The sequence below is a fragment of the Pteropus vampyrus genome, unplaced genomic scaffold (genome assembly GCF_000151845.1).
Source record: "Pteropus vampyrus isolate Shadow unplaced genomic scaffold, Pvam_2.0 Scaffold78, whole genome shotgun sequence".
NCBI lineage: Eukaryota > Metazoa > Chordata > Mammalia > Chiroptera > Pteropodidae > Pteropus > Pteropus vampyrus.
The window spans coordinates 737,757-759,508 of NW_011888859.1; the positions used below are offsets into that span (position 1 = coordinate 737,757).

General features: G+C 41.4%; 1 protein-coding gene across 2 annotated transcripts in view; it reads left to right on the forward strand.

Annotated features, from left to right (window-relative positions):
* MTHFD1L (methylenetetrahydrofolate dehydrogenase (NADP+ dependent) 1 like) overlaps positions 1-21,752 on the forward strand; it is a 173,025-nt gene that overhangs the window by 34,985 nt on the left and 116,288 nt on the right. Inside the window, exons 11-16 of one of the 2 annotated variants that reach the window (XM_023532145.1) lie at positions 5,775-5,911; positions 7,396-7,442; positions 11,258-11,365; positions 12,371-12,445; positions 13,642-13,744; positions 18,764-18,840. In XM_023532145.1, coding sequence (XP_023387913.1) covers positions 5,775-5,911; positions 7,396-7,442; positions 11,258-11,365; positions 12,371-12,445; positions 13,642-13,744; positions 18,764-18,840 — 547 coding nt within the window. Of the gene's footprint in view, positions 1-5,774; positions 5,912-7,395; positions 7,443-11,257; positions 11,366-12,370; positions 12,450-13,641; positions 13,745-18,763; positions 18,841-21,752 lie in introns of those variants that run through there. The other variant, XM_023532146.1, reaches the window with a different exon arrangement.

A 21,752-nucleotide genomic window follows, 5' to 3' on the forward strand; every position in this document is an offset into this window, starting at 1 on the left:
AATTCATTTAATCAGTTCTTTATGGATGGGCACTTAACTTGTTTTCTCATGGTTAGCCATTATAAACGGTGCTAAAATTAACAACCTTAGGCATGACTCTTTGTGCATTTGCCCAAAGTTTCCTTAGGAAAAAATTCTAGGGGAGAATTCAGTGTTTTAAAACTACAAATAAAGATAAAACTATAAAAAAAGCAAGATATCATGTATAACATCACCTCTTTAATGGTACCATCATTTCTTCATATCTCCTCTCTCTTCCCCTTCCCCCTTCCCACCCCCTCCTCCTCTTTCTGCAGCTCCTTCTGTTACTGTTTTATGAGAGGAGTAGACAGCCAGGGTCTTTGAGAGTCGCTGTGGTTTAAAGGAATTCGTACCTTATTGAAGCACCTCAGTTAACTATGGCTTAAACCTTCTCCTTCACGCTTCCCCGCTCACTTAGAGTTGGACACCCAACCCCAGTGAGGTCCGTTCCAAACTAGGACTTCCCCCACACACCCAACCCTAATGGCCTATAACTGAGCTGCAGTGAGAGATGTCGGTCCCACCTGCAGGCACCCTCTGGGACAGTCTTTGAAAGTGGCCAGCTGGCTGAGGGGAAAATCAAGCAGTAATTTTTCATGTGCGATGGCTGTGACTTAACTCCGTTTTGGAAATAAGAGTTTCTCAATATTGGAAATAAAAACACAAATCCAGACATTGCCCCAGCCCTTAGCTGGGAACACAGAATTGATGCTTCTAAAGCAAAATCTCCACTCATATTGTTATCAAGTTCCCAACTTGGAGTCATACTGTCAAAGCCTGGCCTCCGGCCACATGCTAAAGAGTGACCGCCAGCATGGCTAACCACAATTGCAGCCACACGGGGGCCTGTTCCCAGGAGAACACTGCTCTGCACTGCCTCTTCGTAGCATTTCTATGTGCATTCGAGCTGAGGAAGCTAGGCTGACGTGTTGTAGATAGAAATGAAAATTAAACCTGAATTCTCAAGTGTAGATGTAACCCCAAGAGATCGGTTATTTTTCTGAAATTGTGGTATAAGTTCCTTTACAGAGACCTCTGAAGGAACAAAAATTAAATTGTGTTCCTTTCAACCACATTGAAGGAAAAAGAGCCATAAGGGTAGAGTTTTGAGATGGATATACATCTGTAGCAGAGTTTAAAGGTTTCTAGAAAATATATACCACACTGTATTCTATGAGGGAAGAAGAAACTTTCCCACCAAATAATATTTAATTGCACAAACTACCTTTGTTATCTAATCTTTAAATAGCTGGCTGCTCGAGATTAGTTTAAAACACAAGATGATCATTTTATTTATAATCTAAAATGAAAAGTTCATTTAAAATTTTTTAAAAATCACCTTCATGTTTTTACTTTTGGTTAAGTCAGTTTTGGAAAAATGACATCATCAAACCATTATACACACTGTTGCAACTTTTTTAGAACTATAAATGATCCCCCCATTATTGGAGAATCTTTTTCTGGAAGTTTTTTATTCTGGAAATAATATTGTGTAATTGTATGAAAATTTAACATAAAGCAAGGTAAAAAGAAGGAGAAAACTAAATATCTCATTACTTGAAAGTGTTAAAAATTTTTATATTTCCTCCCAGGGTTTTTATCTATGCATTCATCCTTTTTAAGTTGAGATCGTGCCATAAATACCGCTTTGTATCCTGCCTTTTCGTGTAAATACTGTAACATGAGTCTTTTTCCATGCTTTAGAATTCAAATACCCAAGTAATTTTTCAATAAACCTAAATAACAATATATTTGTTATTGAACATTTGAATTTATGTATAAATGTGATTTAAATTTATAAACAGTGGGATGAATACATAAAACAATGGGATTAAAATTTTTTTCTACTATTAATAACCCAAATGCAGAACAGATTAATTCATTTTAAAAAGCTATTCTTCAAACTTTAGGGTTTCTCATTCTGTCAGAATCATCTGTATTTCATCAGCTACACATCGCATGGTATTTACACCTACACATCACTTTATTTGCTTTGCCTGACAAAATGAAAAGTATTGGGAATCGTTCAGGGAAATATGCCAAAAGAATCTTAGGGGCTCTTGAGTTTTACATATTTTCCCAGTTACACTAATGAAAAGGAATTTGAGAACTTGACTTGGAGTGCAGCTGTAGGGCATTGAGTGTGTTGTAGGATCGGTCTCCATTGGCCTTTTACTGATTTCTGTGCAGAAATTTCTAGAACTTTTCTCAATTGCTTGGACAGAGCAGTTAAAAGAGAAGCCCAAATCGATCTGTGAAGAGACTGAATTTCACATTAAAGAAAAATTGAAATTATTCAAGTCACTTTATTTTTTCTTTCTGGAGCGTGCCAAATACTCAATTTGATTTTTTCTTTTTTCTTTTTTTTTTTTTTTGGCTAAGACTTCCAACTATATTAGATAAAAAAGGTTGAAAGTGGACAACCAATTATTTTGGTTGATGTAAAAATAACCTTTAGTGACTTTTCTAAGATCATACTTTTCTTCTTTGGGTAACTATTTAAAGATCTGTGAGTTTTTCTTTTATTTTTACCACTTGCAGAATAGAACAAAGGTATTTAGAAGAAACCACGACTGTGATAGGACCTTCGAACTGTTTACTATAGTCGTGTGCGATGGGACACAACCAAACGGACTAGGCAGTCCATTGTTAGAAAATAAAAGGCATTTAAAAAATCTTCCAAGTCATGAAGATGCCTGGAATGGGTGACATACATATTCACATGCTGTTTGAGCATATAGTTTTGGAGTTCATGGTTAGATCCGTGGCTAATGGCAACAATGCTGTTTAACAAGATTCTAGATTTTGAGAACAGTTCAAGTTTGCCCACTTATTGCGACATAAGCAATCTTTTTGATCTTTGAGTAAATGGTGAACTTCTTTCAGATCATGTCCAAATCGGCACAGAGCACTTCCATAAATTTGTACTGTAGTTGACTATAAATATTTGTCTCAGAAAAGGCGTCATTCCTTTGTCAACCACTTTGTGCTCATCTGTGCCCTGGATAGGTGACAGGACTTCAAGGAGAATAGGCATAGTCCTTCACCTCAGCAAGCTCGTGGCCTAGTAAGCGAGACATACCATGTTGGAAGCTTATAGCAAGCCCTCTGAAAAGTTATAACCACACAATAAATGCTGTGGAATATTAGAGGGAACAGATCGATCAGCCAGGAGAAGTAGAGGAAACTAGTGAACAAAAATCAGTTCTGTCTCCATGAACTCTCATCTCTTATAGAAAAAGAAATTAGATTAATACGGTGCTTGTCTTGTAAGTCAACTTGACAATTCGGAATCTGATGCTAAGGATATTGGGATAACAAGCCACATTTTGATACCAGATGCAGAAATAAGGTGAAATCAGTTTTTATTGTAGCTCTCTTTATTGCTCCCAATAAATACTTCCTACTTTCTGATTTTCCTGACTTGTAATAGTTGGCAGAAAGCTGAGCGGTCCTGTGTTTCTAATTAAGACTTGGATGGTTAGCCGAAGTTTCGAGGAGGTCATCTCTGGGCGTGTCTGCTCTTGGCTGTCTCCAGCAGCTATGTTAGCATATGCTTGGGAATGAAAATTGAATCTTTCGTGTGCACAGTTTAAGTAAACTACCTATTCTTTTGCAAACAGTAAGTGCTCAGTCCTTAAACCACCCTGTGTTCGATACTACGTTTTCTTCACTGGCTGTTTGAAAATTGTGATGCCTGTGGGTTTTTTAACGTCTTTTTATTCATGTTGTATCTAAAAAGCAGAAAGTTCTCCACGCATAAACATCTTCACGTAGCTTTGAGTCTTCTCATTGACCGGGTTTCGCATGGCTGCAGGAGTTTGCGGGTGACTTTTTCGGGCAGTGTTCAGGCTGGCTCACCAGCTCCCTACCAGTAGCCTCCTTGTTGCTAAATCTGGTGACCACTTCTCGGTCCTCACCAGGCTTCAGACCCCTTCAGACTCTGGACACTTCCTTGGTTTTTTTCAAGAGTCCCTGTCACACCCCTGCCCCCTCCTCTCTTACTTTTTACTGCTCTTGCTCAGTTTCCTTTATGCTCTCTCTTCCGACTGTTCCTTAAGATAAAACATGAACAGTTTTGTCTCTACCTTTTTTCTCATTCTGTTCACTCTCACTGACTGCTCTTGCTTTACACTGTTAATTATAGTTAAGAAGTTCTATCCACAGAAATAACCTAGTGAGGTCAGGTGACTAGCCCGGGTTTGATTTCCAGTTCTATTAATCATGTGACCGTGGGCAAGTTACTTAAATTCTTTGTGCCTCAGTTTCCTCACTTTTAAAATGAGGATTAAAAATAATTAACCCAACTATAACAGAGCCTAGCATGTTAACTGCCCGGAGTCCATCCTCAGTTTTGTCAGACGAATGTTTATTCAGTTGTCTGAGTTTCGATGTTGCTTCCTCCAGGAAGCCTTCTCTGGAGTTCCAGATCTAGTTGGAGCCTCTTTCCGTGGGCTCTTATAACACAGTCTCACTGCCCTACGTCCCCTGTCTTCGTGTTTATCACATTCACTAGAACTGCTGATTTCTCTGTCCATACCTCTCATTAGTTGGAAGCTTTATGAGAGCAGCGATGGAATCCATCGTGGTTATCATTGTGTCCCCAGGGTCTAGTAGCCTGGCACGTGTTAGTACTTAATACGTAGTTGCTAAACGAATGATCGATTGTATTGCCGTGGTGGTCGGAGGTAGTTGAGGATGACGCATCTAAGGGCAGTCATTCTTTGTGGCCACATCAGTAGATTTTGCAGGTCAGAAAACTATCATCGGTTTTGTTGTGGTTGAGTATCGTAGACAACCTGACTCACGCCAGCTCATAGAAGACCGTATTGTAAGCCCAAATGGCAGTTTTTAAACATAGTACATTGTTAGTGTATGCTAAGGAACAGTTTTATGGGACCCTACTTGGGAATGTAATATCCACCTATGCCCTCACGTAATACTGTGATGTTCTGTGTGAACGTGTGATGTTTGGTTTTATGGGGGGTTGTGGTCAGCAGTAAGCTCCTCAGAGCACAAGTGATTGCCTTAGTCTTTCCAAATAGTTGAGAGGCTGTTGTATGGGAAAGGATAAGGCTTAGTGTGTCTGACTCCAAGAGATAAGAAGCTAAAGGAATGCAGACATCTCCCCTTTAGAGCAAAGAATGTTCTACTGTCTGGAAATGAATGGGCCACCCTGGAGGTAATGAGCTCCCATCACTGCTTCAGTTCAAGCATGGTGGGGACAGCCCTGGGCACTGACATCTAGAAAGAGATGGATGGGTGGGGACATTAGGATCCCTTCCTGTCCCAGGAGTTGGGCCATGCCTCACTTACTCGTGGAGCATCGAGTTAGGCCCTGTACCCACATCACGTCCCCGAAAAATGGCCCTGGATGAGCGAATGCCAAATTACCCATCAGCAAGAAATGACATCAGCTTAATTATCGAAGCCATTTTGATGAATGATTCTATGCGATTTCTTAAAGGTAATAATGTTATTAGCGCCAATACCTAATAATTTTTCTCTCTTCTTTGGGGGGCAGGGGGGAGAATCTCTTGGCAAAGGTGTGTCTGTATCTTGACTTTAGATTAAGCATGGCCTGGGTGCGTGGTAGACCGTAATGGTTCAAGAAAATTGAATTATGAAGTGGATTTTGGAATGGTACGTTCTCTCCTAATATCCTCTGATTTGGTTCTCGTACCTTAAGTTTACCTGGCATAGGTTGTCTCGGAAATAATATTAAATTCACTTTTTTTCCCCTCTCAAATCAGGATCACACCCACCCCACTTGGAGAAGGGAAGAGCACAGTTACGATTGGCCTCGTCCAGGCCCTGACCGCACACCTGAATGTCAACTCCTTTGCCTGTCTGAGGCAGCCTTCTCAAGGGCCCACTTTCGGAGTTAAAGGTACTTTATTGAACAATAAGTGTAATTTCAGAGCAAAATTGTGGAGGGAGAAAGGTTTAAAAAGAGCATCATCAACAGATGTAGCATTAAAAGCTGTCAGAGGAGCTAGTGTGTTTTGTCCCTATGTGCACTTGCCCACACAGACACCCAGTAACGTGGGGGTCACCCCGCGCTGGTTCTCTGCAGAGAGAACTGCATGGGGTTTTGGTGGTGCCCCCCACCCCCCACCCTTCCCGAAACCAGTTTCCTTGGTTTCCCTGAACAGTGGCCAGGCTCTTGCTCAGGAGTGTAACCTTGAGCAGAAAGAAGCTTTCGGTTTCATCAGAACCTTTGCCAAGCGATTTTGAGACTCTTGCCATTTTTATTTGCGTTTTATCACCCCATCCATGGCGAAGGGTCTTTCCACCCAGTTAGAGACCCTCGGTAGGCCCTCCCAGGTCTCGGCTGGTTCGGAGTTGCAGTGTGAGGCCTGCAGAGCTCCGGAGCTGACCAGCATGGACAGATAGACGTGATGGAACTCCCCTCTGGCTGCGGTTGGGCTCATGTCTGGCACCGACACGTTCACTGCTCTTTCTTCACTGATTTATCATGAAAACATTCTCCAGCGCACTTCATAATAGCATTTATTGCTGCAATTACTGTTTGTTCTTGGCACTTTGTGGGTTTTAGCAGTATTATATTTATATTACTGTTATAAATATTAATAACTCCTAACTCATTAAATACTGATAAGTCATAGAATGTCACGCATTGTGTAGTGGAATGAACACTAGGCTTGGAGCAAGAAAGTCGAGGTTTTATTCATGGCCGTCTCCTACTGCTGTGTGACCTTTAGCCAATGACAGCCTCTCTGAGTTGTATCTGAAAAAGTGTAAAAAGGCTTACAGTACCAGGCTTACCAGGTTATTTTGAGGACAAAATGAGATAACATAGAAAAAACAGGGAAAACTATAAATGATATGGACATGGAAGGTATCATTATTGTTTAAAAAAAAAAAGTCTTTTTAATGTAATAACTTTACTATGTTGAAGAATAAGCAGCATGACAAATCTTATATATTATTATCTAAAATAAATTGAAGTTCATAATGTGTTAGTCTGAGTTTATCAGGTGGGTTTTTTTTAACAAAGTTTTTTGATACTTCAGTGCACATGCAATTAGATGAAGCATAACCACATAGACCTAATAATAAATTAACAAAATAATCTCATGTTTGCTGTAGCAACATTGCTATATTATTTTTACCCTTTTTTTAAACAAGGAAACCGAAGTCCTTACATTGCAGAGTTGGACATAGCGTGATTTTTTTTTTTTCCCCTTCTGTGCTGCTTTGATAGACAGTTAATGTTTCTCACTGCCTGTGATTTCGTCTTGAGGGTACGTGCGTCCCTGTTGGTTTTGGGCAGCCATGTCCCTAGGGCTCTGTCCATTTTTGTGGCTGTACTTGGCGACTCATTCCAGCGGTGTCTGCTCTGTTATTTAGGAGGAGCTGCGGGTGGCGGATATGCCCAGGTCATTCCCATGGAGGAGGTAAGATCTCAAAGGGACACATGTCGTGTGTCACTGTTTTTCCTTCCTGGCATCTTTTTTTCCTGTACTTCCATAAACACAGGCCTACAGTCCTTTACCCTCAACCCCCAAGTCTTGAAAGGCTCTGAAAACCGAAAATTATATGACCCATTTGGTGGCAAAACCTGACATTTACCGTTATGAACTATGTGTGGACTTTGTGCCACTTGATGTAAATGTTCTTATATTTTGCTGCAGAAATATTGTTTTTGATGAATGGAGGCTGACCTAGACCCTACTTGAGGTGTTTTATAAATAAATTGTATGCACATTACGCTACCTTTCTAAATTCCAAACAGTTCTGAATCCCAAAACCTACTTGGCCTGAAGGCGTTCTGGAAAAGAGGACACAGACCTATATCTTCATCGATCACCTGTTATCCTGCCCAATTCAGGAAGTTGGACTCTTCCCTTCTGTAAACTGAGACTCCAAAATCAAATAGTTCCAAAGAAAAATGAACAGAAAGGGCCAGTGGTATCAGTTCTTATTTCTCCAAGAACCCCTCTGCACCCCAATAACCACTCCCTTGTCCCCTATGTCTAATCAGCGACCAGGTCTCATCGGTTCTACGCTCTGCATTGACCTCTTAGTTCAGGCCCTGAGAAATCTCCCTGAACTCCAGGTCTGAGCAGCTTGCTTTTCTGTCCAGCATGTTTGAGTGGTTACTCCATCAGCATACATCCAGCACCACGTGCATCCAGCACCGCGTGCATCCAGCACCGGTCCTCGCGGGCCCCCGCTTCTGCCGACTCTGCCTCGCTGTGTCAGGTCCCCACTGTGCAGCCCTCCCCCTCGCCGCCCTGTCACACTCCTTGCAGACTTCTGCCCTGTTATCTCTTGATTCCGAGCCTGGAATGCCCTTCGCTTCCTTTTCCGCCCTCGCCATCTTTGTACCCGTCTGGGTTGTGTTCCTCCCCCAGTGACCCCCTCATACTCTGTGTCCGTCTCCATCTGGTCCGGCAGCTGTGGTGAGTTAGAGGCTCCAGCACTTAGCAGAGCGCCTGGCACACAGTTGGTGCTCGCTAAGAGATATTTGTTGGCTTTGTTGAACAAGTAGGAGAGATGTTTACCATGGAGACTCGAGTGTCAGGGAAGCCGAAGGAAAATGCGGATAATGTTCAGTTATTGGGGGAGGGTGAGAAAGAATAGTCAATAGGCATTGCTGAGAAAAACAGCCCCAAGCCTCACATCTAGAGAGAGGTGAGTAATATTCCCGAGCTCAGAAGACACAGGGCCCGAAGGCCAGACTGGGGATGGAGGACAAGGAGCATGCCTGGGGGAATGGCTCAGGATTTAGCTAGCAAATATTGAAAGGGCATCAGTGTCCTGCTGACATATGTCCTCAGCTGCGTGGCTCAGAGTTAGCTCAAACTTAAGGCATGAAGTAGCTGGCCCAACACAATCAGGCACCTCCCGTGTCGACTTCATCTCTCTGTCCCCACCTGTGCACAATGCCCAACACCCAGTAGGTACTCGTTGGCTGAGAGCATGAGCAGACAGCGCGCACTAGAAGAAACATAATAAATAGTCATGGGAAAACGTTAGAATAAATTCCAAATGGATTGAAAAACTGAAAGTGAAAATACTAAGACTTGAAGGGTGAGAAAGAGCCAGGCTCATGAAGAATGCGGGAAAGCATTCCGGGCGGCGGGAATGGCTTGTGGGGAGGCCCTGAGGCAGGAGAGGGTGCGGTCTGTTAGAGAAGGAGGAGACACTCCTGTGTGCCAGGGGCCAACGGGAAGTGCAGGCAGATGAGATAGAGAAATGGGCAGGGGCCACCTCTTTCAAGCAATCCAAGTTCATAGCCAAGAGGCTGGATATGATCAGAGGTATCTTGGTCAGCCATTGAAGGGATCTTTGCATCAATAACATGGTGCAAATTGGGGTTTTATAAAAATCACCCTGATTTCTGTGCGGAGAATGATTGTCAGGAGCCCAGAGTGGACGCTGGGGGTCTAGTAAGGAGCATGGGCAAGTAGCCCAGGAGAAAGATGGCGGTGGCTTGGCCCAGGATAGTGACAGTGAGGATGGAAAAAAGGATGACATTGATCTAAGACAGGTTTGCGGATGTTCGCAGAATTAGATGCGGAGGTGAGCAAAGAGGAGGATTCACGGGTGACATCCGGGATGCTGGGTTGAGCAACCCTATAGAATCACGTATTGAAATGGAGGACTTGGGGGAGTAAGGGCGTGATGGGCAGAGGGCCGGAACTGGTGGCGGAGGGGAGAGTGGCTCCTAGAATAGTCCCGCCTGGGGCCAGTGGACACCAGTGGTCAGATAGCTGGAAAGGAAAACGTGTGTCCCAGTTCTAAAATGGGCAAAGGGTTCAACAGAAACATCAGAAAAGAAATATTAACTAATGAGTGAATGTTTATCTTCAGTAATTAAATTAATCTACATTAAAACCACTCTCAGTTATCGTTTTTCTTGTCAAATTGACAGAGTTGGATTTTTTTTAAATAGCAATAATACCAAGTTTTGGCATTACACTTTTTCGAAATAGACTTTCTGTACACTTACAGAGCTGGGACATGTATTTTGGTAATACTTTTCTGGAGGGAAGTTAAAATATGTATCAAGTGCCTTAAAAATACTCATACCCGTTAGACCAAATAAATCCATTTTTAGTTTATCCTAAGGAAAAATTGGCTGTATATGCAAAGATTTAATTTTAAAACTGTTTATCTTCACAGTTTGTAGCAATAACGAATTGCAGGAAAACACATAAATGTCTAACAGGATTTCAGATTAACTGTATTTTGAAGACTAATGATGTAAAAATGCGAGTTAACATTAAGTGTAAAAGTTAAGGTATAACCTATTATGGTGTCATGATCTATTTATTTCACATTAAAAATATTATAAAATATATACACATATATAATTTTTCATATTTTCCAGTGATCATATATTTTGTTGTAGAATAAGATTTTAACAAGAAACACCACTTTTTCAACTATTAACTTATTTTTTGGCCCAAAGATTACTTCGTTTCTGAAGTAACTTATCTGCTCATGTTTCGTGGGTGGTATCTCAATCCTTTCAAAAAAGCAAGTTGATGATATTATCAAGATCCTTTAACTCAGTAACCACACTGCTAGAAATATATAAAAATAGCTATTTGCATATATTCTTTGTAATCGTAGCCTTCTTCACAAAAGTGAACATTATCCAGACACAGGAGACTGAAAAATTTTGGTGCATCTTCTCAATTATATAGCCCCTATAAACTATAACGATACATAAACAAAATTATGACAAAATGGGTTCTTTGAAAAGGAAGGTATGCTGATTGTACAAATAATGTGTGCGCACATAACTGGAAGGAAAACCGAAGAATTAACAGAGTTGCAAGAGTAATAGATTTCCTATTTCTCAGACTTTGTCATATTTTATATTATTCTGTTGTTACTGTTTATTTTATGCCCTGCCTCATTCTAAAGTATACTTGATATGATAACTATTTTCTAGATCATAAAACAATGCATAAAGGTAAATGAAAATAAGGAAAACAAAATAAGGAAACCAATCACTAAACCCATCAGAATATTTCACACTTAATCTGAGAAAGAAATAATCTGCAACAGGAAGTCTGCTCCAAAGTTCTCGGTTGTCAGGGGAAAACCCCAACATCGATTTTCTGACTTAGGTTGTTTTACGGACTCGGCTCATAATAGGATATGTGATTAATGTAATCTTTTATTTATTTAGAAAGTCTCGAATATGTCATGGTTGTTTGGAACTAGTAGAAAGATGTTTTCTTTTCATTTATAGTTCAACCTTCACTTGACGGGGGACATTCATGCCATCACCGCTGCCAATAATTTGCTGGCTGCTGCCATCGACACAAGGATTTTGCATGAAAACACTCAAACTGATAAAGTAAGAAAGGTTTCTCGTTAGCCATTTGGGGCATCTTATCCTGGGGTCTTTGAGATTCTTAAAGAGTTCATAGAAAAACTTGTGGAGTCTGTAAACTCTGAAATTTAATCAAAATTTTGCGAATTTATATATGTCCTTATTTCTTGGGGAGAGGATGCATACTTTGGTCAGATTCTCAGATGAGTATGTGACCACTGCCAAGTTGTTGGGAGAATTGATTGTATTGATCGTACTGTGTAAGCCAAATATTGTTTGAGATCAGTCTTTAGTTTTGAGCGTAGTTCGTTTGCCAGTTCTCTGCATTCTGCCCGTAGGTCTTATCTCTGTTCTATACTAAGGGAATTGGAGGAAAAGCTTTTTTTCTTTTTTCTTTCTTTCTTTTTTTTGTTGTTGTTGTTGTTTATTTGTTTGTTTGTTTTTTATGGGTTTTCTTCTGTTGTGATTTGTTTTGGGGGTTTGTTTTTTCTCTCTTTTCGGAGGAATAGTTTTTCTAAGACTAATGTTATGTGCAGCTATTCCAGATGTGCCGTTTCAGAGGTCAGACCCCTTAGTTGGGCTTCAGGTGCAGTCTGAGAGGTAAACCACACACCTGAAGGGGACAGGGTACCCGGTGCTAATTCCTCATAGACATATGACATTGATAAAAGTGGGACTTTCTGGCACTTTTACAAGGATCCTGACTACTTCCAATTAAAGTAACTACCTAGTGAGTTTTTGAAGCCAAATACAAATAAATATTATTTTGATAGTTATGGGGCTGCAGATTATGAAATGTGTGTTTATGCAAACTCTTTGCAATGTGCATTATGTCAGATCTAGTCAGATTTATTAAAATGACAGAACTTAAGGCTACATTGTTTATATTAGCCAAGAATTTTAATGGGGTCTGTAATCTAAGCAGTTTGGTTATAAATGTAATGAACTTTGTCATATCCTGTGAATTGTCCAAGTTCATGGTTGGCCCTTAAACTTTTGTGGGATTTTATTTTTGTTTTGTGTTCTTAGGCTCTATATAATCGACTGGTTCCTTTAGTGAATGGTGTTCGAGAATTTTCAAAAATTCAACTTGCTCGGCTCAAAGTAAGTTTCCAGTTACAGTTGTTCAAAAAGAAAATATCCTGGAGACAAATTGAAATAATTGCCAAAGCCAGAAATTTTGAACTTGATTTGATTTTGGTTTTTGGATACTCCTTTGAGTACTGAACTCTAAAGAGACAGAACAATATAGCAGAGAGCTCAGAACTGAAAGCCTGGGACCTGGACCCTACACCAAAGAGCAGGCAGGACACATCGGGCCTCAGTTTCTTCATCTATAAATTAAGAGGACTGCTCTGCTGATCCAGAGTATCCTAGTCGACGAACAGATGAGAACTGCCAAGAGTCCTTCTCTTTCGTGAAATTTCTTCAATCGCTAGGAAATAAGATACAGCCTTTGAAAGGTCATCTCTCAGTTTTTGGTGCAACAAGATGCTAAGGTTGCAGTTGCAATCTTAATTCTTATCCACTTTGCTATTTTCTAGTTCCATTTGCTATTCATGCTGCTAATCACACTGATTTCCCCTTGCTCTGTTCCAGAGACCGAAAACTAACTTTAATGGTATAATTTACAGCTACTGCTTGGTAATAATTAATTGGTTGAAAAAATTCACCCCCTTGCTTCTTAACTGAACCAAGTTTGGTTTGTTGAGAATACTGCACAATATACTGTCCTCAGCAGCTACAACATAATTTCCATTGCCCAGATTCCTTTCTTCTACTTCTTTATTAAGAACCTCTTTATTAGGATGTTTCCTTTACAGAAATGGATGCATCGACAATTTCAATGGTTTTTCCTCAGTGAATTAGAAATAACTGGTTCTGAAAACAGACATAAACTTTACTTGAATTAATGGTTTTTGGATTTGAAAAAGAAGAACTAATGAACTGGAGCGTCAATTATGTAGGCGGCAATTTATGTCCGTTCTGAGCGCAGCACGTCGTGGTCACATAGCACAAGCGGGGTGTTTTGTACACTGCCAATGGCGATGCACTTTCAGATCTGTTCTTTTGAGGCTATGTTACAAATTTCATTGTCTTTCACTGATAAGAGATATTGGGCCTCAGGCGTTTGTTTATATGAGTTGGCCTATCCTACCATTTACTCGAAGTTCAAATTCAGTTTTTAAAAAGGCTTTCCTAGTCTTGGAGAAAATAAAGGAAGGAGGATCGTTTTAGTTACATTTTGCTTTCTATTCCTTCTAAAACTTAGTGCATTTTTTTTTCTTCATAATCATCAGAAACTGGGAATAAATAAGACGGATCCAAGCGCACTGACAGAAGAGGAAATGAGTAAATTCGCCCGTCTCAACATCGACCCCTCTACCATCACGTGGCAGAGAGGTGGGTACTCATCGCCGGGCGGGGAGGGCGGCATGCGTTCCAGCTGAAGCTCTTAAATCACTTTCACAGATGCAGAGTTTTATTTCTTCCCATCGTCCCCAGCTTGTGTTTTGTAATCCCTCCGTTTGCTTCTCTTCTGTCATCCCCGCCTCCCATCAGGAGAAGGGGCCATGCCCCTTCTTAAACCACCTGGTCCAACCACCTGGTCCACGGCAGCTCACCCGGTCTCACCCCCTTCCGTATTTCCAAGGGAAATTAGTTATTTTCTCCTCTGTCTCTTCCCTGGCTTCTTTTTATTTTATTTTATTATTACTTTTTTCCCTCTCTTTAATTCCTTGCCCTCCCCCCTCACACTCTTTCACCCCTGACCCATGGTTGTTGCCGTTTCCCCTTAAGAACCGGATCTCTGAAGGCGGGGCGTCTCCTCCCACACTTTCGGGGTGTGCACCCCGGGGCCTGGCGCACCTGGGGTATGATCCGTGGCTCCACCTGGGGTGCAAACCCAGGACTTTCTGCGTGTAAAGCAGACCCGCTAACTACTACACTATGGAGCCACCCCCCTTCCCTGGCTTCTTGTCCTGAATTTTTTTTTTTTAAGTCTTAGTCTGTTCTCCCCTTTTTTGTCCTGCTGCTCTGTCCACCTGCCGCCTGAATTTCTTCCTTTCATTTTCTTACCACTAGCTCCAAGTAGCTCTTAAGTTTGTATTTTTGGTGCCGAATTTTTTCTCTGAGTCTAGTACATACTTCCAGCCAATAGAATACCCTCTAACGCTTCAAACACAACGACTCCCCCACCCCGACCTTGGCTGTGATGCTGCCTCCCTGATCCCACACTGCCCTGTACAGGGGTGGGACTGTGGGAAGAGGCCTGAAGCGTGTCGTCTCTACCCTGCCACTAGCTAATGTTCGTGGACTTGAGCAAGCCACGCACACGTTCTGGGCCTCGGTCTCTTGCAGATGAAAATGGTAACGTACTTACTGGAACATGGTGACGGCACTTGAAGAGACCTATGGCGCTGCAGAAGGGTCAGACAATACGTGTTCCGGGTCCTTCCTGTATCGTTCTTCTCAGACTGCCCACCCACTGTCCCCATTCCCATTTCCATTTTCACCTGATGCCTGATTTATCACAGTTGCCTTTTAATAGATAGTCTTGCTTTAATTTCCGTCCCCCAATTTAGTAGGTGCATATTGTAGCGATGTTGGCCTGTCTCTTCCTTGCTCAGAAGCCTCCATGCTGTTTAACTAAATCCCCTCACCCCCCTATCCTGGGTGGGATAAAATTGCCATCACATACCTTGGCCTTAAGGACCGCTATGGCGTGGTCTCATGCACTTTTATGCCCTGTCTACTTCCAGACAGGTGGGTACCTTCATCCTTCTGCCTACCGTTGACGACCTCCCTGCCTCTGCCCTCCCAGACACAGCCCGGGTCCAACCTTTTGTGAAGCTTCCCTTCCGGGAATCCATTCAAACATTTCATTAAGAATTTAGTGTTTTTCCACAAACCGTGAAGTAGAGAGACAAAGAGATTGAATCTTGGCTCTACCATTTATGAACTGTGCAACTTTCAACAAATGACTTCCTCAGTTTTCTCTGTAAAATGGAGTAATGATCCCAGCCTCCCCCTCGCACAGGTCCACTGCACCGTGGGAGTGCTTTCAAACTCTAAAGCACCACCCAAATAATCGGTAGAGGCCACCACGGTGACAGTTGTGTGATGTAGTGTTTCTGTGCGTCTTCGTCTCCTAGACTAGAGGAGAGTAAAATCTCCTTGGAAACTTTTTTTTAAATATTTTTTATTATAAAGGTAACAGCATTATAAAGATTTTGGAAATATCTAAAAAAATAAGAAACATCTTGCTATACTAATAAAACTATTTCGGGGTTTTTTGTGCCTCCGGATTTTGTGTATAACTCTAATTATAATTTGGATGTGATGATTTTCTGTCCTATCAGCTTCATTTACATCATAATAAGCGTGTTCAGAAAGAGGGTGGTGACTCGGTCCCGTGGGTCTTGGGAGAAAAAGGGTACGTGGTCCCTCATACCTAGGGCTGGTGTGCAGACTGGTTTCTCTCTGAGAGAGCTGAGGGGACAGCATTTCGTGGTTGCAAATCAATGTTAATAGAAATGACAGCTGAAAAAAAATTATTCCAGATAAATACTAGAATTATTATATTATTGTTTAGGGCATTAAAGTGAGGAAAACGTGATTCTTATAAACAAGCCACCTGGGTCCACAGGCGTTAGGAATGACATTTAATAAGTAGCTTAGCTCTTATTCTTATGAATTAATATAAAAAAATAGGACTCTCTATCAGATGAACTGAGAACATTTAAGGTAGGTGTATTTTTTTTAAAGCAATATGGGCTTAGACCTAGAAATAGTATAATCCTTGTGATGAGATTAGGTCCTTGTATGATCTGATAACTGGAGAAGAGACACTCAGGGACCACGTGGGTTGAAAACCTCATCTCAGACCATTTGGCCGTCATTTATTTAATGGCCACCCCTGTTCTTTCAGCCTGTATAAGAAATCTAACTGCTGGGTCTTGCATCCTGTGCCTCACATCAGAAGCTTAAAGGCCTTGTGTGCCTGGCAACAGAGTGGGACTGGGAGCCGATAGAATATTCCAGAAACACTTAGCATAAGCAGAACATACAGTAGACATGGAGCCATTTTGTTGTTCCTGGGGGAGCGTGAGCCCCTGCCTCTCTGAGCATCGGAAGTGCCCAGAGCTCACAGTCTTCCCTTCGCCCCATCTCAGTGGTGTGTCCCTTCCTTGGCTGTTAGACCAAAGTCCCACAAGCCTCAATTGGCCTCAGTGAACTGACATCAGGTTCCTGGTTCCCAGCATTGCCCGACTGACAGCCCTGCAGAGAATCACTGCAGATCTTCCCCTGAAACCAAAGTAGTAGAACTTCCCTGTGGTCAGACCTTATACAGCCCAGACCCTGCCTGAGCCGCGAGTGCTTAGCAGGCCGTTAGACACACCGTGCACGTCCCTCAAGACACAGTCAGCACTGTGGTACTAAAACAACCATCAAAGAATAAAAAACAGATTTCTCCCCCCTCCTCTCTCACTCTACTCTCTTTATCTCCCCTCTGCCAGTAAACGCCTTAGATCAGAGACGGATGTCCTGTTCATCTGTGCATCCCCGTACAGCGAGTATGAGACCTGGCATGGAGTTGCCCCTCAATAAATATTCCTGGAGTGAATAGACGTTTCTCATTCCACCTTTAGCTCTCTCGTGCGGAGGCCAGGAATTTTGTATCGCTCACTCAGGGTCACTTTCTGGGATCCTTCTCGTGTGTCAGGATTTAGTCCTCACATTTCTCCTCTCATGGATCACCGACATAGTCACACGACTCTTTCCCTGTACATCAAAAGCTCGTGGATATGAGACGCCCTGCTCTGCCAGGGCCTGGTAAGCCCACTGGCAGGCTTTCACTGCCACTGATTACAGTTCATCTTGCCAAGATTATTTTTTGGCTTGTTTGTGTTCTCTTTGCTAAATAAAAAACAGCTGAATTTCCAATAACTAGATCACAGCAACCTTGTGCCAAGATTGTGTATACTACGCAAAAGAGTAAGAAATATTTTACTTTATGTGACTCTAAACCATAGGTCTTGGGAATAATTACCAGCTAGTGATCATATAGCGAAGCATTCCTTTCCCTGTATATACTCTGCTTATATCTTAAAATCAGAAAGGTTTAGAGTGTTGTTTGAGTGCCTGTGAGTGTGTCTGAGTGTGTACATGTGTGCGGATGTGAGAGAGAGAGCGTATTGTACGTGGAGTAAGGCTGGCAGCAGCTGAGTCGGGGAACAGCCCAGGTGGGCTGCTAGCACTTGGGGAAAGAAAAGGTGAACGTTTTCAGCCTGCAGGTGCTTTTAGTCTCCAGATGTATAATTCCCGTCACCGTCGTCAGTGCCATATCGTACATTTAGTGAATTGAATCTTGTTATCAGTGTGGACAGCTTGTTGTTTGAAGCCAAATGAATTGTTAGTGAAGCCTCTGTCCTGGCTTTGTTTCTGGCATTGCGAATTTGGTTTTCACTAAACCAAATCTAGTTTTCACAGAAAAAAATGTAAATCATCTAGATACCTCATTTTAAGTGGAATCACGCAGTATTTGTCCCTCTAGCTCAGCGGTCCCCAACCTTTTTGGCACCAGGGACTGGTGTGCTCCTGAGAATCTAGTGCCGGATGATCTGAGGTAGAGCTGAGGCGGTGATGCTAAGCGCTGGGGAGCAGCTGCAAATACAAATGAAGCTTTGTTCACTGGCCTGCCGCTCACCTCCTGCTGTACGGCTTCGTTTCTAACAGGCCACTGACCAGTACCCGTCCACAGCCTGGGGGTTGGGAACCCCTGCTGTAGCTTCATCATGCCTAAAGTTTTCAGTGTCCATCCATGTCGTAGCATATATAAAAAGCTTGTTCCTTTTCATGGCTGTATGATATTCCATTGTATGTGTATATCACATTTTGTTTATTCATTCATCTGCTGGGTACTTGGTGGTTTCTACCTTTTGGCTATTGCGAATGATACTGCTGTGAATATGGATGTACAAATATCTATTCAAGTCCGTTTTCTTTTCTACTGGATATGTATCTAGAAGTGTAATTGCTGGGTCATATGGTGGTTCAATGTTTAACGTTTTGAGAAACTTAATTGCCTTCTTCTTAGGACTCAGGTTTCAGTGTTACATGTCACTACTTCAGAAATGCTTTTCCTTACTGCCTAGTTGAAAATGGTACCCCAACCTCCACTAACGCCCTGACACATACTCTCATATCACCTCCTTTAGTTTCTTAAGGCACTTGTCACTAGCTGATATTTTCTTGTTTATCTGATACCTCTCTGTGCCCTCCCACCAGAATGTCAACTCCAGGGAAGCCAGACCTTGTCCCCTGTTCTCCACCACTCCTGGCACTCAGAGCAGTGCTGGATACACACTAGGCCGCCGATCTGTGCTTGCTGATTGAATAATCTGTTCTCTTCTTTTTCAGTACTGGATACAAATGACCGGTTTCTACGAAAAATAACGATTGGGCAGGCAAACACAGAGAAGGGATGTTCCCGGCAGGTAGGTGGCCTTTTCTGCACGGGAGTCCCTCTGTTCTTGCTAGTATTGGTTTGCAGCAGCCCAGAAGCTGGTTCTCTGCTTTTCTCCTTCCTCTGCCTGCAATAGCCAGAGAGTGGGTTGCTCATCATTTCAAGGTTCCTTTCCAATCCCTCAGCAGCACTGGGAGGAGACCAGAAGGTGAAAAGTTTTCTGTAGTATCTTACCATCCTTTTCTTGTGCGATCTTAGTTTTGTTTCTGCGGTGAGCCACCCAGGGTGTCCCTTGAATGTAAATCCCAACAGCCTTTATTGCAAACCCACCCAGTTGTTACTACATCTGCATAAGAACTCAAAAATCTCAGATGCATTACTCAGATTTAACAACCAAAGGAAAAACACCTAATTATTTGGCTTAATAACTTGAGGAATTTTTAAGGATAATGTCTCACTACCCAAATCCAGAAAATGTGGAAGATAAATTACTACGATGTCCACTTTCATTTTAACAGGTCTCTAGTGGGGCGATGGCGCTTAGGGAATATAAATTTATTCTGTGATATTTTTAGCCAGGCACTGTAGGCCTCTAAATTATTATTACTTTTTATAATAAACTTTATATTTTAAGACAATTTTAGATTTACAGCCTTTACATTGTTAAGTTTTCTTATTGAGAAAAAGAATCACTTTTAGTATTCGGTCCAAATAGAACTCACACACAGAAACAGATTCCAAACCTCCGGTCGGTATCCGCACTGGAAAACCGGAATCGTCACCATACAGTCTGGGGGAAGTTTCTGAGCAATAGGAAGATGGAATTGGATTGATAGAGAAAAGCACAGCCCCCAATGTGGTGAGAGTATTTTAGGGGGTCTCTAAATTCAGAGACCTACTTCTCAGAAGCAGGAGAGAGCCAGGACACCCCTCAGAGTGAGTTGTTTGGCCACGACTCCCAAGAAACTGGTGGACAGACACTTTCCCGTGACACCTGTGCTGACCCCACATCCTGCTGACAAATTCGTTTCAGCCTGGGGTTCTGAATGTGGTCCTGAGGCCAGGCCCTGGTGTGGACCACCCAGCCCTGGGATGCCCCTCACATCACAGTCACAGGTTTGCATGTGTCTTATGCCTTCGATCTGGCATTGAAAAGCATCTCGTCCAAAGAAAAGCAGTGTGTTGTGACATTTTTTTTTTAATGAAATTGCAGCCTCGTGTCATTTGAGCAGAGGGCATGGCAAGGATTAGACTTTTATACAGTGTTAGTGGGAGTGTAGATTGGTAGAGCTTCTTAGATGATAGTTTGTGAGTATTAAAATTTGGAATGACCCAACGATTTGAACTTCAGGACTACAGATGTGAAAAAAATAGGAGAAGGGGGAATATTTTCATATGTGCAAAAAAAGAAAATCTTTGTATAAAGATATTAATTACAGCATTATTTATAATGGTGAAAATTTGAAACAGTCCAAATGTTCATTAGTGGGGTGGTTACATATCTTTAGGACCTCTTTCTGTCCCACAGATACATATGGTGGCTGAAAATAATAAAGGATGTATAGGGTGTATAGAGGGAGTGACATAGAGCTCCCATACTGATTGTGAAATGGGAAGGTTAAAGAAAAACACATTAAAAAATTTTGGAGGAAAATGCATATAGCGATATCTAGTTTTCGTTAAGAAAAAGCCAACATACATGTTCAAATATGTCTATAAACACATAAAATGGAAGCTGGTAAGAGTACACCGACTTCTGACAATAGTTCCTCTGGAAAGAGGATTGGGAAAGAATCCTCATTTCTCTGCATATTTTTTGTACTGTTAGTAGGCACTGGAGAGAGGGAAGATTAACACTGGCTGTGATTTGAACGCCTACTATGTGCCTTGTATTGGTAGGTTTATTATATACATGAGCACATTCGGTTTGTAAATCTGGTTTACAAACGAGAAAAGTATGTTAAGTAACTTGCCCACAGTTATATCCTATATCGCTTTATGCATATGTAGTTTTTAATGAAAAGGGGGATTATATTTAAAAGCTTTAATTGCTTTTCTTTAAAGCATAAGACCCAATTGAGGACATGTCGATAAAGGGTGATCTCTGTGATCATTTTTTAATGGCTATAGATTATCTCATCTTGCAGATTGTACCATAATCGATCCATCCTGTTCCCTGGCAATGGACCCTTGGGGTGTTTGCAGTGTTGTGCTGTAATTGATAAAGTGATGGACACGAGGCGACATCCTCACGTATTTGTGTGTGTGTTCTTGTCAGATGACATCCTTAGGACAAGCTCCTAGCTCCATAACTGCAGAGTCAAAGAGGATATAGATTTCAAATATCAATGAGTATTTCCACATTACCTTCCAGAAAAGCATCGATTCACATTCATGCTAACATTCTTTAATGTCCTATGTTTAAATTTGTCATAAACAATAAGTATAATTTCATTTACACCTTTATATGATTTTGAAACATTTTATTTGCAACACAAAAATGAGCAGCCCTCTAAATGGGTACATCATTCAATCAATAAAATGAGTAACAATGATATTGATAGTGAGTTGTTTCATTTTTTGATATTGCTCAAGATGCAAAATTGTGAAATTGTAAGTTGTTTCATTTTTTGATATTGCTCAAGATGCAAAATTGTGAAATTGTAATGATTACAAATGAAGAACTTGTATGCGTATTATAAATCCTCATTACTTATATAGGTACTATTTTAAGAATATTTGTAGTTTTGTGTTGTGTATAGAAAGCCTCCATATTTACAGTCATTTTTATGAACACTGTTTATATTGGAATGGTGGTATAGAGAATCCTAAATCTCATACAATGAAAAATCACTTGTATTTGGAATAGGTTATATTGAGACTATAATAATTGAATATAGTTGCATTCGACTTCCAGATAATATTTTTTCACTAAATCAATGA